This window comes from Mercurialis annua, linkage group LG3, assembly GCF_937616625.2.
Source record: "Mercurialis annua linkage group LG3, ddMerAnnu1.2, whole genome shotgun sequence".
In the NCBI taxonomy this organism is placed as follows: Eukaryota; Viridiplantae; Streptophyta; class Magnoliopsida; order Malpighiales; family Euphorbiaceae; genus Mercurialis; species Mercurialis annua.
In genome coordinates this window covers 6163477-6180628 of record NC_065572.1, presented here as the reverse complement: position 1 = coordinate 6180628, position 17152 = coordinate 6163477, and the positions used below count along the sequence as shown (strand labels likewise).

At 34.2% G+C, this 17152-nt stretch overlaps 2 protein-coding genes across 2 annotated transcripts; both read right to left on the bottom strand.

Annotated features, from left to right (window-relative positions):
- Positions 1-1508: 1508 nt before the first annotated feature.
- On the bottom strand, positions 1509-3525 carry LOC126674304 (putative F-box protein At3g17490). The gene is made up of 2 exons (XM_050368737.2): positions 2306-3525; positions 1509-2037 (listed from the first exon to the last, which is right to left on the bottom strand). The coding sequence occupies exon 1, from the start codon at positions 3450-3452 to the stop codon at positions 2316-2318; it is 1137 nt and encodes a 378-aa protein (XP_050224694.1). The 5' UTR covers positions 3453-3525; the 3' UTR covers positions 1509-2037; positions 2306-2315.
- A 1302-nt stretch (positions 3526-4827) lies between these two features.
- On the bottom strand, positions 4828-16876 carry LOC126674301 (ent-kaurene oxidase, chloroplastic-like). Its single transcript, XM_050368733.2, has 8 exons — positions 16585-16876; positions 15914-16074; positions 6773-6934; positions 6538-6678; positions 6127-6381; positions 5874-6032; positions 5419-5613; positions 4828-5337 (listed from the first exon to the last, which is right to left on the bottom strand). Exons 1-8 carry the CDS (start codon positions 16736-16738, stop codon positions 5023-5025), a joined length of 1542 nt encoding a protein of 513 aa, XP_050224690.1. The 5' UTR covers positions 16739-16876; the 3' UTR covers positions 4828-5022.
- Between the last annotated feature and the right edge of the window lie 276 nt (positions 16877-17152).

The window sequence follows — 17152 nt, the reverse complement described above, 5'->3', positions numbered from 1 at the left end:
GGTCGGTTTTGGTCGATTTTGAACTGAATCGAACCGACCGATGCTCACCCTAGCTGATAGTGTTGCTGCCTCAGATTATTGGGTCTGGCGCAAACTAGTTTGGTTGCAGATAGGCACATTACAGATGTTATTCTTGCTCAAGAGGTGATACATGCCTTGCGTAAGAAGAAAGGGAAGAAGGGTTTTATGGTTATAAAAATTGATATAGAAAAAGCTCATGATAAAATATTTCTAATCGATACCCTCTTTCATATGGGCATTTCAAAGCCAATCGTATATGTTACAATCCAACGTATTACCTCTTACATCTATGGACTTATTATGAATTGTTATGTTTTTGATGAGTTTAAGCCGTCCAAAGGTTTTGCGGACATTTACTACCTTGGTGGGCCAGCGCATTAATAAGAAGAAGACGAGAATGATTTTCTCGTCTAATGTTCCTATTGTTGCTAGGAATAGTTTAACTGCTTTCATGGGGTTTTTTTGTTAAGAATGATCCGGGCGAATACTCAGGGGTACTGTTGCTTCATGGCAGAATGACCTGTATTCACTCAAAAGGTGCCATTGACCGTATTTGGTCCGGTCCCGTATTTCGAAATGGAACTCTAAAGCGCTATCTCTTGCTGGCCTTGACACATTAGCAAAATCAGTTCCGGAAGTTCTTGCGAGGATATTGAGAAGAGTTGTCAGGGATTCCTTTGGGGTTCAACAGGAGGAACTAAGAAAATTAACTTATTTAATTTGTCCACTGTTCGGCAGCTGAAACAGAATGGGTGAGTTTGTTCAATCATGTCTTGCTTATGAAGAATGGGTGAAATGTTTTTGTCATAGACTTTTTTCTGGGTTAATGTGTTAAGAGCCAAATATAAGTTTGACGAAACTAATTTTCAGACTTCGAACAGAACTAATGGGGCTTCCCATCTTTTGCAGAATCTTAACAAGATTTGGAATAAAGTGTATTATGTTGTGATGGGCGTTGTGCCACGGCAAGCACATCAAATTTTGGTTGGACCCCTTGCTTGGAGATGATACGATTCTCAAACATGTAGCTGTATCTTCTATTCTGAACTGTGAGTTACACTGTACCGTTAATGCTTATGTAGATGACAATCAGAAATTGTTGTTGGGATAAGTCCAGATATCTCCTTCCTAGTTGTTGCTGGCTTGATTCTATCAGCAAATTTCGTCCTCCAGATGAGTCTCATGGCAGCGACTACATTTTCTGGGGACACTCTCCATCAGATACCTTCACCACTAATTCGGCTTATTGTTCGATAGTTAATCAAGACTGGGATGTCAAATATCAACTCTGGTAAGCGGTTTGGGATTGGAAAGGTCCAGAGCAAATTCGTCATGTTTTATAGTTGTTTGCTCGTTCTTATTGATGGTTCATGTCTGAAACATGATTTTGGGGAAGACTTAAACCATGATATGGGATTGGAAAGGTCCAGAGCAAATTCGTCATGATTTTTGGTTGCACTAGAGAGCTTTACTATCAAATACACCCATTAAAATACAACAAATTGTATATAACAAATACACACTTTATTTATAACAAACACACTTTTACATATAACAAACACACTTTTACATATAACAAATACATCCTTATATAGTATTGCATTAAACAAATACATCCTTATATAACAAATTCACCCTCACCAATAACAAATACACTCTCTTTTTTTGTTTATTACTATTACCTCCATGAGTTTATATCTGAAATATTGTTTCCCCCTCAATTTTAGAAGATCATTATTTCCCTTCAATTTTACGAAAAAGGGGTTTTAGTTGAAGTACTCAATATTTTTAAAAATTCATGGGAAAAACAATACTTCGGACAAAACTTCTTGGGGGTAATAGTAATTAACCTTTTTTTATTTTTTTAATCATCAATAGCAAATTTAGGCAATACTCACCACATTGTAAATAATTTAAATAGCAAATACTTCCATCCTGACATAAAATAGTAGCCCTTTGATGTGCAACCATATAGAATTGTATCTCGAGCTTGTCTGTTGATTGTATTTAATTTTCCTGCAACCATATAGAATTGATAAGGTTATTTATGTCCAAATACATACATTCTGCATGATTAATGTATTTACTGAAACATGATAGCTAGAAAAGGTAAATTATTCGATTCATGTTTTCCGTTAGCAACAGTATCATTGTTACACATACCAAGCTATAACATGAATCCAACATTCTCAGTCAGTTACATAAATACATAAAATAAACAAGGCACACAATTTCATGATCAAAGAAAGCAAAAATAAAACAAAAACATGTAAGGATTGCTAACCTTAGTTCTTTTAGTTTCGATTTCCCATGAGCAAAACAAGGCTTTCCATATAATTAGAATGCACTTTGAAGTAAAACCCATCAACTTCAAGAGGGGTAACCCTTTGCGTCTCAGGATCATAGGAAGCCATCTTACGGTTGAAATTCTCAACCAGAATGCCGCCATTCCCTTGAAAGCCTAGCACTGACCTAAAACCTCCACGATTTTCTAAATCTATGTTAAATAGTTTAGACCAAGATTCATGTGCACCATATTCCTGCATCACCCAAATCGAATACTTTTCACAATGGTAAGAGTTATTATCAAACTTTGGGTCTTCAGGATAAACCACAGCTAATGACTGGCGGTAGACTATTAAAGAGAGTTTAAGGTGACTTAATTCAGCCAAAGAATGAGGGAGCATCAACTCGCCAAATGCTTCGTTGCTCAAATCAAACGATGCTACAGTTAACTTTCTGCCCTGTTCTTTTTGTGCAAACCAATGAGCATAACCATTCAAATAAGCATAAGATCCAGAATCGTAAAGAGCATAACTTAAATTCTCAACAGCAACGGTTTTCCAAGCATTGGACTTCAGTTCAAATATCTCAACAAATGGTTGGACAAGTTCTGTTAAAGGACCCACACCAGCATAGTTGTAAACAATCCTTACAACTTTATAGTCATTTTTGTTGCTATCAAACCCAAAACCCAATAAAAAGAATTTAGCTTTGTAACGCCCACGTAAAGATGTTGTAATAAACACTCTAATTGCCGGGTTCCATACGATCAGGCGAGTCAAATTTTTATCAAATAAACAAAACAAGCCATCACATAAACCCACAATCTTTACTAAATGTGTTCCAGGGGTATCAGATGTGACATTAAGATAGCTTAAATCCAATTTTTCATGCTCACTAAATGAATCATTATCACTGTGCAAAATAAATTGCTGTGCATTAGAATATTCAATAACATCAGAGCTCTTCCTGAGAAGTGAGTAGGTTTTGTTGGGTGCAGTGGTGTGAGATAAGTGAAGAGCAATGAAATTAGGGTTTGTAATTAGAGAATACCATGATTTGCAAACACTTGTTGATTTCACTAGAGCTTTCACTGGGAGTCTCTTCAAGATTTCAGTCACTATTACTTCAGGGAGATGATCAGACATGTTTTCGTTGACTTGAGGACTTGTAGGGTCTTGGAAAAGAAAATGGTACCGGCAGTTAGTATTTGTACTTCGGGGATATATCTTTTGGAAGGCCTCTCACATTTGTCATAATTCACCGTTTAGTGCCCCTTGTTTGAAAATCAAAAGATTTGGTACTTCAATTTTGATTTTATAAAGTATAAGGCCCTTCTGTTAAATATAGGTATCAAATCGTTAAAGGATGAAACATGAGGTACCAAATCGTTTATATAATTAAAACTGAGGTAGCAAATCGTTTGAAAGTAAATATCAAATTATTAACAGAACTAACAGAAGGGTATTATAGTTTAAAAAATCAAAACTGAGGTACCGACCGTTTGATTTTCAAACAAAGGGTACCAAACTGTGAATTATGATAACCGTGAGGGGCTTTAAAGTAATTTGCTCATCTTTTATTTACGAAAAAAGAGCTTCATTCAAAATTTTTACTCTCTATTTAGTTTTTTTTACTCTGGTCGTGATGGAAGTTTTTGAAAATAAATTGTATTATTTTCATATATAATTGGAGCAACTTGTTATTCAACACTTATATCATCTGAACTATAGCTCATTGGTAATATATTTAATTCATGTGGTTATATTTTTAAGTTCATGTTTCACATTTAATGAAATTACTTATATATATATATATATATATATATATATATATATATATAAAAATTATTTTATCTAAAGTGTTTTTTTTATATAAAATTTAGTTTATTTGCATTTAAACTAGTCTCAAAAAAATTAAACTTTAAATATATATAAAATTAATTCTGACGGTCTTTGAATTTTTAATTTTTTTCATTTCAATCATTGAACTTTAATTTATTTTTTGTTGGTTACTGAACTTTTTTTCCAGCCAATATTGCTTAGGCGGCAAGCAGAGTTGGACATGTGACTGCCGAATTCTGTTAGTTTCATTTTGAAAATTCATCACACATACAAATTAATTTCATTTTGAGAAGAATTTTATAGGCCAAATTATGCATACATGATAAGTTTTTAAGTAAAAATAAATGGAATTTCAGCTACCATCTAATGATTTTTATCTGAAAAAAATTAAAATGAAAATAAATGAAAGTTCAGAAACTAAAATAAAAAAAAATTAAAATTTAATGACTGAAATAAAAAAAATTGAAAGTTTTGTGTCTGTCATGATCAATTACTCATGACCGCCTCTTTTGTTACGAACTCAAACCGGGTCTAACGAGAAAACTCTTAAATTTATGTTTAATACACGAAGAGCATATAATAGCGAAGTTAGTCAACTTATATTGCATTGCTAGTCACAAACCAATTCAGGATATTTTTTCCAAACTGATAGTATTTAATTTGGCAATAGGAACCGTCCTTTGCGGATTTTCAATTTGACGAGCCTTTATTAATTTTTTTATTTAGTGACAAACAATGTTCATTTGAACATGAGGCAATTCTAATCCAGAATGAAATTATGTTACTTCATGATAAAACCAAGCAAAGAAGGTCAACATATTTTATTACTGATCTTACGGATGATTCATTTCCAAACTAGATCGATCGATCGTTTTTATTGCCTTCTCGCCTTTATGATAGTATGCAACGGATGAAGCTTGCGAGTTACGAGTCCAACTATGTCAACGTTTTCTTCCTCTCCATCTTCGAGACTCCACTCGAATTCTTGCACTAATTTTCCAATGGATGCACTTGCGATCAATGATGCAGAAAGAGCACCTGCACATACCCGTTTTCCGCCTCCAAAAGCCATTGTCTTATGTAAGTAGGCAGAATTGTATTTTCCATCAAGAAATCTCTCAGGATTCCACTCTTCAGGGTTTACCCATACCTTCTTATCCATGTTGCACCCGTAAAGATTAATAGCGATCTATAAAATACCAATTAATTGTTTAAATTTGAAGAGCAATATTCGGACATAACGAAAAAGGCTTAGGATAATCTGACAAACCTCACTCCCTGCAGGAATGTAGTATCCCCCTATTTCTGTATCTTCATGCGCGTGTCGTACTGGTATAACTGGAACTGGACTGTATTTCCTAAGAGTTTCATGGAAAACAGCATTCAAGTATGGCAGTTGAGACATGTGCTCCTCTTTGATCTTTTCCGATCCACACACATTTTCAATTTCGTGATAGAGCGCGTCCTATCACATTATAATGTTATAAATACAAGGGTTCCTCAAATAGTACACAGATATGTTGCACGAAAATTTCTCCAACTCTGCCATTTTCGTTTCTCTCTGTTTTTGAAAATGGTCCGAAAATTTCAGAACTCTATATTCATAAACTGTTCTTTTAAAAAGTAATGATGTTTCCTGTTTACGCGTTTTCCATTTAGGCATTTTTCGTTTCCGTGCTACATAGGTATGCAAATATAAAACTGTTGCTTAACATCTAAAAAAACCTGGTAATTTTGATTCTTCGCAAGTTCATAGACGGTCCATTCTGTAGCGACCATAGTTGTATCAGCTGTCTCAATAATTACCTCCCATACCAACATGCTTATTTGCTGTTCGGTAAGTGTGCTTTCAGATAATAAGTAGTCCAAATAACAATCCACCTCCTGCTCACAAGTTTTCTTTACCAATTACCAAACAACAATGTACTCTTATGGAAATTTGCAGCTAAAATTGAACCGAAAAATAAAAAAAGGTTACCTGTCCTGAAGCGATTCGTTGCTTTTGCTGCTTGATTAGAGCATTCATCACTGCCTGCCTACGAAAATGCATTTGCTGGATTTTTGCTTCCCATCTCTTATTAGGAACCCATTTGAAAAATGGGAAGAAATCTCTCCAGTCCGCATCGATTGCACCTTCCAACGGATCATGTACCAAGACGTTCATAATCTCGTCTTTTGACAAAGTAGCCCCGAGTTCATCAACATAAATGGATTCGACATCCGCTCCCAATGCCTGCGTAATCATCTCATATTTATCAATAAAAGACAACATACTATTCATACCTAGTATTCCATTTATATTTTTGAAAATGTTTGTGAAATATTGTTGTTCTCCGGTTCAGACTATTCTATAAAAATGACTTTATCTCGTAGAAATCGAAGAACTCACTTCTTTCATTGATAATCCAAATAGTTCATACTCAAATATCTTTCTGAAATTCACTGCTTGGTTGGGATTTTTTTTTGCATGACTGTGAAATCGGGTCGAAATGTTTTCGACAAGGGTGTCCCTGTGGTGGCGATGTCGCCTCTTGAAACCAAAAAATAAATAAATTAATTAGCTTCTCAATTTAGCAAAATTTAAAGCAAAGGAAATAGAAACTAGAAGTAATGAAATATTTAACCTGAGCTTTTGCTCCCAAAAGATTTGTAAATATATGTCGTTTCACCATCTTGTGAAATTCGTCGTAATCACTCATTGCAACCATACATTTATTTTGCGTAAATAGAGTCAGGGCGTTTGACAGTTTTCTTGTTGAAATGGACGAATATCTAGTTACCATTGCCTGAATTGTTTTGCATAATTTCAGAGTTATGATTTCTTCACTCAGAAGCAATAATTAATAGAATTCGTAATCCAAGAATTATGTAGAAGTTCTGTAACAATTATAGTCCAAAAAATTGATACAAATAAAATTTGATTAAAATTAAACCACTCTAGCATTAAATTGATCATTGAGCAACTTAATAACAAGTCAATTTCACCAAATGGGAGTAAGATTTAGCACACTTGTAACTCACTATTACGGGTAAATACAGTAGTAAAGAGCATAAAGAATAAAATGAAAAAATAGCTAACCAAAAACTGTCAAATAACTTATCCACCTAAATGCTAAAACCATAAATCCACTTTTATGCATTTAATTGATTGAATAAAAATTGTCAAGGGTAATCACATAATCTCATACCATGCTGTGCTAAATAACAAATTCACCTAAAATTCAAGTGGCTATTAATCAGCTATGGCATTTCAACTTAGGACCCCCAATCACTAAACCCTCTAAACTTTAAAATTGACCACTAAACCCACTATATTTTACCTAATGATCAACTAAACTCCTTTTAACATAAATTGACCAAAATATCATTCAAATCTATAAATAAAAACAAATAAACCAGACAATATCGATGTAACCAAATTTAAAACCATTCACCCAACCAATTAAACATAATCTAATCAAACCTAAATTTATTCAAAAATTAAATAAATAATTATTTTTCAATTTTAAAAGTTAAATAAATAATTATTTTTAATTTAATTAATTAATTAAATAATTATTTTTAATTTAATTAATTAATTAAATAATTATTTTTAATTTAATTAATTTAAGTAAAAATAAATTATTATTTTTTTAAAATAATCAGATCAACAGACCCACCATGGTGGGTCTGTTCACTGGAGAGCAAACCCATGCCGGTGGGTCTGCTACAAACAGCAGACCCACCGTGGGTCTGCTCTTTGTAGCAGATCCATGCCGGTGGCTCTGCGGTGGGTCTGTTCAACGAATTAATTTTAAAAAAATTATTATTTTTTATTTAAATTAAAAATAGTTATTTATCTAATTTTTTAAAATTAAAAGATCTATTATTTGGATAATTTTTTCTGGGCAATGTATGGTGGTGGCCGAAAAAAACTGGCGGCTGCGGATGAGGGTTTTTAATTGAGTGGTTTGATTTAATTAAGTTGATCGGTGATTTATATATGATTTGATTGGATGGATAGATTGTGTTTGATTTGATTGGGTGAGTGATTTTAGATTTGGTTAGATTGGGTTGGGTTGGTTATTGTTATTGATTTTAGAGGTATTTTGGGCATTTTTGAGAAAATAAAAGCCTTGGGGCGGTTTTTTGGGACGGCTTTGGGACAAAAGAGATTTAGTTGATTATTAGGTAAAGTTTACGGGGTTTAGCGGCCGATTTTAAAATTTAGAAGATTTAATGATATGGGGTCTTAAGTTGAAGTGCCATAACTGATTAATAGCCAATTAAAGTTCTACGATACTTATTTTTTTTTTTTTTTTGAAGAAAAGGATCAAATTCATTAATCAACAGCTGTAGTGTCAGCCACAACAATAGGAGCAATATCGGCAGGGACAGACCCCCTCCAAATTAACCAACAACTAATCTCAGATAAGGCTTTCTTAGCCAAGGCATGCGCAACAGAGTTAGCATTTCTGTTGGTATAAAAGAAACCTTTACACCAGCCTTCACTAATAAGACTTTTACAATCACTAACTATCAGATTAATATCGTTACGTAGCACCTCCTTTGTGTTGTTGAAGTTATCTATTGCCACTTTTGAGTCAGATTTGACTTCAAAAGGAATAAGACCCTCTTCAAGTGCTAAAACAATACCATCCCGAATAGCCTGAGCTTCACCATCACTCACCTCCATCTTAGTATTATAACGCTTACATCCAGCAGCTCGCACCTTCCCTTCACAGTCTCTGATAACCACCCCAGTGCTGAACTTTTGTTGTTTGACATTAAAACCTGCATCAGCATTAATGCAATAAACACCTCTGCCAGGCGGCACCCACCGTTTATCTGTCTCTCTAATTGCAGAAGGTCCCCTGCTTCTCATCAAGTTTTGTCCACCCTTCTGAGCCTTCTGAAAGTCCTCTATATATCTCACTGCCCACTCTACAATCTTATCTGCAGGTTTACTGCCTGTGCCAAAAAGCCATGAATTTCTGTCATTCCAGATGCACCATAATATGACCCCGAAAATCAAAAAGTCGCCCTTCTCAAGTACATCAAAAGCACGGGTCATCAAATCCTGGATGGTCCAGTTTTTTTGAGGATGTAAAGTCCCACTCATGACCCAGTTACTCCACACCTTCTTTGCTTTAGGGCAGAACCACAACGTATGGATACTTGACTCCACCCTATTATCACATCTAGGACAACTAGTATCAATATCCATACCTCGCCTTTGCAAGTTATCTCTAACAGGAATCCAGTTTTGGAAACATTTCCATAAGAAGATTCTCACCTTCGAAGGGATAGCAAGCTTCCAAAGACTCTTCCACCATTTAATATTCCTCTCATTATTCGAGCAAGAAGGAATGCTCTTCCTCTCCCACGCCACCCTGTAGCCACTCCTCACACTGTAATTCCCTCTAGTGTCATAGTGCCATCGAACAATATCAGGCTGATCAGAAATAGGCAAGGGGATAGCTCGGATAATCTGGCAATCCTCCTCAGAGAAAACAAGATTAAGCAATTCCACATTCCACTGACCATCAGCTCCTATCAAATTGCTCACTAGGGCATTTCTACCCAACACCTGATCCCCAATCACCTTGAAAGTACTCTCTCGCGGGATCCACCTATCCTGATAAATACGGACAGAGAACCCGTTTCCAATCCTCCATCTTAATCCAGCTTCCAAAATCTCCCTAGCCCAGACTATACTTTTCCATGTATACGACGCATTTCTCGGGCACTTCGCTTCCAAAAAAGTTTCATTTTTGAAATATCTAAACTTAAACATTCTAGCAACAAGGCTCTGCGTGTCAGTTAAAATTCTCCACCCTTGTTTAGCAAGAAGACTTTTATTAAAACATTCAATATCTTTGAAACCCATCCCACCAAAACATTTAGGCACACATAAAGTCTTCCACTTAGCCCAATGGATTTTCCTACTCCCTTCATAACTACCCCACCAGAATCTATTACACAACCTCTCAATATCAGCAATTAAATTCAAAGGCAGGCGAAAACAATTCATAAAATACGTAGGAATCGCTTGAATAACAGCTTTAAGCATTACTTCCTTACCTCCACTAGAGAAAAGGTTACCTTTCCAGCTTTGAAGCTTAACCCAAATCCTCTCTCTGATGGACTTAAAACTCTCACCTTTGCTTTTGCCAATAGAAGAGGGAAGACCCAAGTATTTTTCGTGACATCTCACCACTTGAATCTGCAAAATCTGCTGGATCTTCTCCTTAGTTCTCTGATCAGTCCCCTTCCCGAAAGACAGCGCAGACTTATCAAAGTTTATAAGCTGCCCAGAAGCTTTCCCATATGTAGTAAGGATGTCTCTGATGACCCTGCATTCATCTTCAGAAGCTCTGGCAAAAAGGAGGCTATCATCCGCGAAGAAAAGGTGCGAGACCTGACAGTTAACTCCAAACTCAATCCCATGAATTTTATTAGTAGCCACAGCATCATTAATGAGACTAGAAAGACCCTGTCCACAAATCAAAAACAAATAGGGGGACAAGGGGTCTCCTTGTCTGAGACCTCTTCCTGGAACTATATTTCCTTTAACACCACCATTCAGAATGAAAGAAAAAGTGGTAGAAGAAATGCAGTTCGAAATTTTAGCAATCCAAGTTTCAGCAAAACCCATCTTTCTCATCATTTTCTCAACAAAACCCCATTCTACTCGATCGTAGGCTTTAGACATATCTAACTTTAGCGCTAGGGGACCAAAATTCTTCTTTGTAGATTTTTTAATAACATGAATACATTCAAAGCCAATTAATGCATTATCCGTTATTAATCTACCCGGGACAAACGCACTCTGCGCACTATCAATCACCTTATCCAACACACCTCTAAGTCTATTAGCTAAACACTTAGACACAATCTTATATAACACATTACAGAGGCTAATGGGTCGAAAATGATTCATACAATCAGCAACCTTAACTTTCGGTATCAACGCAATGATGGTCTCATTGATACAGTTAATAGGGATATTATCATTCAAGAATCTTAAACATACCTCAGTAACCTCTCTACCTACTATATTCCAGTATTTTTGGAAAAAAAGCGCTGGGTAACCATCCTTCCCCGGAGCTTTAGTGGCAGGCATCTCTTTCAAAGCTTCCAGCACCTCCCTTCCAGTGAACTTTTTGCACAACATTTCGTTATCCTCTGCATTTAAGGAAGAGGTAACATGTCTTGTAACCTTTTCAACATCCTCCTCAGAAGGACTAGAGGATTTGAAAATAGTACTGAAGTACTCTTGGATAATAGCTTCCACTTCCACAGGGTTCTCCCTTAACATACCTGCATCATTTTTTAACCCTCTAATCCTGTTTCTGGCTCTTCTTTTAGAGGCTTTCATATGGAAAAACCGCGTGTTACTGTCCCCTGAAGCAAGCCACTCCACTCTAGATCTCTGCTTCCATCTTAACTCTTCCTGCAGCTGTAATTCCTCAAGCTGCTTCTCTATTCTTCTAACAACATCCATGGAGACATTAGGATTTGGATCCTTGAGCAGCACCATGAGTTCCTTTTTCTTTCTATCAATATCATGCTTCAAGAATCTCCCATGCATTTTCCCCCAGGATTGGAACACTTTCGCACAGCTCTTTAATTTCGCTGGTACATTACCCATCTCACTCGACACTCCATTCCCATGCCAAGCATCAGATACCACCCCATTGAAATCTTCGTTTACTGTCCACGCTTCTTCGAAATGAAATCTCGAGTTCTGTCCTCTCCTACTGCCCCATACCATATTATGCTTATCATAACATAACAAAATAGGTCTATGATCCGAACCACTTAAGTCAAGCTTCTGGACCACAGAATTAGGGAAGTTCCTTTGCCAATCTTCATTAACAACAAAACGGTCCAATCTTTCACGAATAACGCCATTCACTCTATTTCCCCACCACGTAAACTCATGAACCTTCCCTTCAACATCAGCTAGACCACAATCCTCCAAGGCTTCCCTAAAGTTTCTCATCAAGAAATCAGGCCTCATACCACCGCCACTCTTCTCTTCGTTCACAAGAATTTCATTGAAATCCCCTCCGCAAATCCACGGCCCCATCCACATCGTACTAAGCCTTCTCAGTAGAGTCCATGAATGAATTCGTAACGATTGCACTGGGTTTCCATAGAAACCAGTAAAACGCCATCTCGCATTATTCCCTCCATCCACCCAACAATCAATATGATGAATTGAAGAACTAAGAACAGAAATAGAAACTGGGTCACTCCATAACAACCCTAGACCTCCACTCCTCCCTTCACAATCAACCCCAAAACACCCCTCCATATTCAATTTCCTTCTAACTTTCTCTATCTCTTTAGCCGTCATCCTCGTCTCCAACAAGAAAACAATGCTAGGCTTAAACTTATTGACATGATCAATAAGGTTTTTGAATGTTCGGGGGGAGCCCAACCCCTGAACATTCCAGCATAAGATACTCATTGTGATCGGCGAACCTGATCCACAGGTTCCGCCGGATAATCAACAGCCTCATTCTCACCAGAAGCATAGTCCCGTTGAAGAGATAATGCATCAGTTTGAATAGACCCTCCCACTACATTTGCTTCATTGCCCTTCAGATTGCCACCCCCAAACTCAACCAAATTAGAAATGTCAAGTAAAGGTAAAGTTTGCCTCTTCCCCTTCAGCTGGCTTTTCCTTGAAAAAGAAGAAGAGGCCTTCAACGTGGGCTTATTAATCCCAATCTTTTTTTTCAGTTTGGGCCCAGACAGCCCATAATCGCCTTTCTTAACTCCTTTGGCCATCCTTAGCCCACTAATATCTTTGCTATCTGTTTCCTCATTCACATCCACCTCAATCAACTCCATTCCCCCCTGATTTCCTCCACTAGAATCTTTTATTTGAAATTTTTGAACTTTTTTCAACGCATTTTCCTTATCCATCGATAAATGTAGGGAAATATTTGATTTCCCCTGAATCCCGCCACTGATATCTCCCTTTCCATAACCGTCACCACCTTCTTCCTCCTGCGCTTCCTTCCATGGCGGTTGTTTGTCATACTGCTTGGCCACCGCAGTATCCTTACTCTCCGAATGGCCACGCATTCGTTTTCCCCTACTCCCCACTCCTTGCACTTGCCCAGCTCTAATAAGATCATTGTATTTGTAGGTAGTGCAATCCCCTCCTCTCTTGACTGCACACTCGACCAACGGATGACCAATGATCCCACAATTAAGGCATAACTCAGGAAGTCTTTCGTACCTTAACAAGGCTATTATAACAGTTCCCATCTCATCAACCTTGACTTTCAACCCTCTTTTCAAAGGTTTGGTGATATCAATCTTCACCTTCACCCGAACATACTTTCCCAGGCAATCACCAGTTGCCCCTGGGTCTACCTCCTCTACCTGGCCTATTTTACTCCCTAACGACAAGCCTGCTTCTCTGTTCAGACACATTAACGGGAGGTTATGTATCTGAACCCAAAAGGAACTAGTATCAAATTTCATGCTGGTGTAATCTCCAAGTCCTGTAGGAATTTCCAGCACAATGAGATGTTCCTGATGTCTCCAAGGGCCTCCACAAAGCACCCGCTGTCTATCCTCAATCGACCCAAAATGAAAGACAAACAAATTAACACCAACATTTTCTACTGCCATTGGTGTCTTCGTCTTCCACAGAAAATTAATCGTAGAGATAAAGCCTTCTCTATTAATTTTCTTTGTTGATAGCACCTTCCCAATCAATGAATGGGCAATCTTGCTTTCACCAGCACTTCTCGCCTTCTCTCCTAGGTCACAAGCCACGATATCTTCATCATCAGATAGAGATAGTGATTGACAAAGAGAAGCCAAATCCATCGGAATTCTCTATCACAGAGGGGGGACTCCTACGATACTTATTATTATTTTTAAACAATTACTTCATTCATTTATAAGAGTTAAAATAAAAGTACAATTACTAAAAAAAAAAATATATTCGTTCATTATTACTAGAACTCCTCGACCTGATTTTTAAAAACTCAATTATTTGTCCTTTGGTTTCTGATTAGATTGACTATTAACCTCTTTTGTTCTCCTTTGTTAATTAATTTTGTTATTTGACTAAGTTAAAAGATCTGATTATCAAAATTAAAGTTCAATTAAACATAAAATTATGAAAGAAAAATAAAATTAAAGATTTGATTATCAAAATTAAAGTTCAATTAAATATTTGATTAAAAAAAGTCCATAAAATTATTTTGAAAGAAAAATAATTTCAAAGATTTCAAAAATATTCTTTTTTTTTGTAAAAGAAATCCATAAAATTACTGATCAAACATGATAATTTGAAATTATTAAAATATTTTTAAATAATTTAAAATTACTTATCAAATTATAATATTTTTATTAATAATTTAACTTACTAAAATAAGATACAAATAAAATTTCTTATCAAAGAAATTAAAACATTAAAATTATTAATTAAATTTGATATAATTAGCTTGTTAAAAAATTTAAAATTTAATATGTTTTACTTAGTTTAAAATTCAAAATTTGTATGATTCAAAATCGAGTCATATCAAAAACATAGTGTATTATTGAATTTATAAATATAATCAAAACAAAAACACATTATGTCTAATTCATTTTCTAAAGTAGTTGAATTTAATTTTTAATTTTAATTAAACATATTTTATTACTTAAATCATTATAAATAAATCTTTATATAAATATTTTATTATTTTATCTAAATAGATTTTATAAATTTATTTAATTTTTTATGATTTTATGATTTTATAATTGTTTTGAAAGAAAAATAAGTTTAGAGGCCAAAATAAATTTTATTTTGAATAAAAACCCACTTTAACTAACAAAAGGGGATACTAGTAAATTCCGATTAAATGTCATGCGGAAACAATTGGCTTTAAAAATCATGAAGAAACTAGTAGTTAAGATCTAACGTCATAATGTGAATAATTTTATCTTAAAATCATTTACATTTTATTTTGGGTGTATAAAAAGTCCAGTTTCAATAAAAATAAAAATTATAGATCTACAATAAATAGTTTTTTATGTTTATTAAACTTTTATACTTTTGAGTATATTTTTATATGTTTGTAAATTACATAAGAATTTTATTAGTTTGTATTAATTTTATTATGCATAACATATCAAATTAAACATTTTAATAGATTCCTTTTGTCGACTAACAATTTTAATTTTAATTTTTTATACTTTAATATTTTTTAAAATAATGTTTTATAGAATCTTTTTATAAACTAAAATGAATATTTTAATTTTTTTTAACTTTATAGTGTGTAAATTAATTAATATAAAAATGAATTAATTGAATTAATTAATTGCTAATTTTATTTAATAAAGTAATATAAAATAAATTAGAAAATATAATAAATTTTATACGATATGTTTGTCCTTTTAAAATTATTGTTCTCCTCCACTTTGTCCTTTCATTTACCTTTTCTATCATATTATTTACTTCATCCAATCCATAATATTTGTCATTTTTAACTTTTCATATAAATAAAAAAAATAATAAAAATATCATAATTTATATATATTTATATTAAATTATTCATATTAATTTACTGTTTTGTGTTTAACAAGTCCTTTTAATTTTATTAATAGAGATAAATTTTAAAAAAATAGCAATATAAGTGTTTTTCTGGTATGGTAAAATGATAAATATTATAGATCAATTCTAATTTTCAAAAAGAACAAATATTACAGACCGTGTATTAATAAAAAAAAATTACATACCATAGGGAGTATATCTAATAAACACGCACCTCTTTAGCAACATCAGCAGAATTAAGAACAATAAGAGAAGAAGCACCCGTTTTGATTGAATAAATGGGCCCATGAGTATCAGCCCAGCCCATGAAAGTCTCATGAGGTATCTTCTCTTTCAGTTGCAGTAAATTCCCGACCACTGGCCATCCTGGTACCTCTGCGAAAACATAAAATTTCCATTTCTTGATCATTTTAAAAGAAATATTTATTCTATATATTGGTTATATCATGTCATATTTACAATGAACCAATGAGCATTTGCAATATAGAATATTTTAATTATTATTTTTTAATTATTATTTTTTAATTATTAATTTTTTCACATGACTAACGCATAATTGATTTATTGCATGAATGACATGACGCAACAGTTGCGTACAATAATTTTTCTTTCAAAAAGGAGGATTAAATATTATTGTCATCACGAAATTATTATTTTTATAATACTATAATTATTGAATTATAAAAAACTATGAAATTATTACCAAATGGTTATAAAACAGTTTTATAATTTTTTATAACTCGGTAACCGTTTTATAAAAAAAAGTTTGATAACTAATTTATAAATCTTTTACAACCTAATAACCATTTTATAAAAAAATTATACTCCATGATCTTAAAGATATTTAACTTTGCAAAGGAAAACAAGGAGAAGAAGCAATTAAACCTGGTACATGAGGAAGCTTTGCATGAGTTTTCTTCTGATTGTTTACGAATTGTTTCATGACGAACATAGAGAAGAACAAACCACCTACAGCTGCCGGCGCGGCATAAGGCACTGCCTGAATACTCGGTAGGACAGCGGTGGTGACGGGATCCATTTTTCCGGTACAAAAAGACGGACAAAGAAGTATTTTTTGAAGTTATAATTAAGCTTTGCTCACTTTATATATAGTGAAACTAATGGTCTGAGTCCCGGTGATTGGAGTCGCATAAAGAAAAATAAACATCATATAATAAGCCTCCTTTATGGAATATGGGTAGTCATTTTTACTTATTCTTGCACTTGTATTTGACTAAATTAATCTTTATTAAAAAAAATCAAAAAACCCAAAAAAATTAATCTTTATTATTCTCATCGCTTTCTTATCTTCTTTGTAATTTTTTTTTCGTTTACACATGTAATTGACCAATTCATCACCTCATGCTTTACGAAAATGATTACATCGACCAAATAATTGCCACTATCTCATATTCTTTTTTACCGCATGTATTATATCTAGTTCTTTTTACTA

Bases quoted from the DNA above. Each gene is read 5' to 3' on its own strand.
- LOC126674304 (XM_050368737.2), bottom strand. From the start codon at position 3,452: ATGTCTGATCATCTCCCTGAAGTAATAGTGACTGAAATCTTGAAGAGA.
- LOC126674301 (XM_050368733.2), bottom strand. From the start codon at position 16,738: ATGGATCCCGTCACCACCGCTGTCCTACCGAGTATTCAGGCAGTGCCT. The intron at 6,033-6,126 runs GTAACCTTTTTT...ACTTGTGAGCAG, and splicing joins AACGAATCGCTTCAGGACAG to GAGGTGGATTGTTATTTGGA. The intron at 5,338-5,418 runs GTTTGTCAGATT...GGTATTTTATAG, and splicing joins ACATTCCTGCAGGGAGTGAG to ATCGCTATTAATCTTTACGG.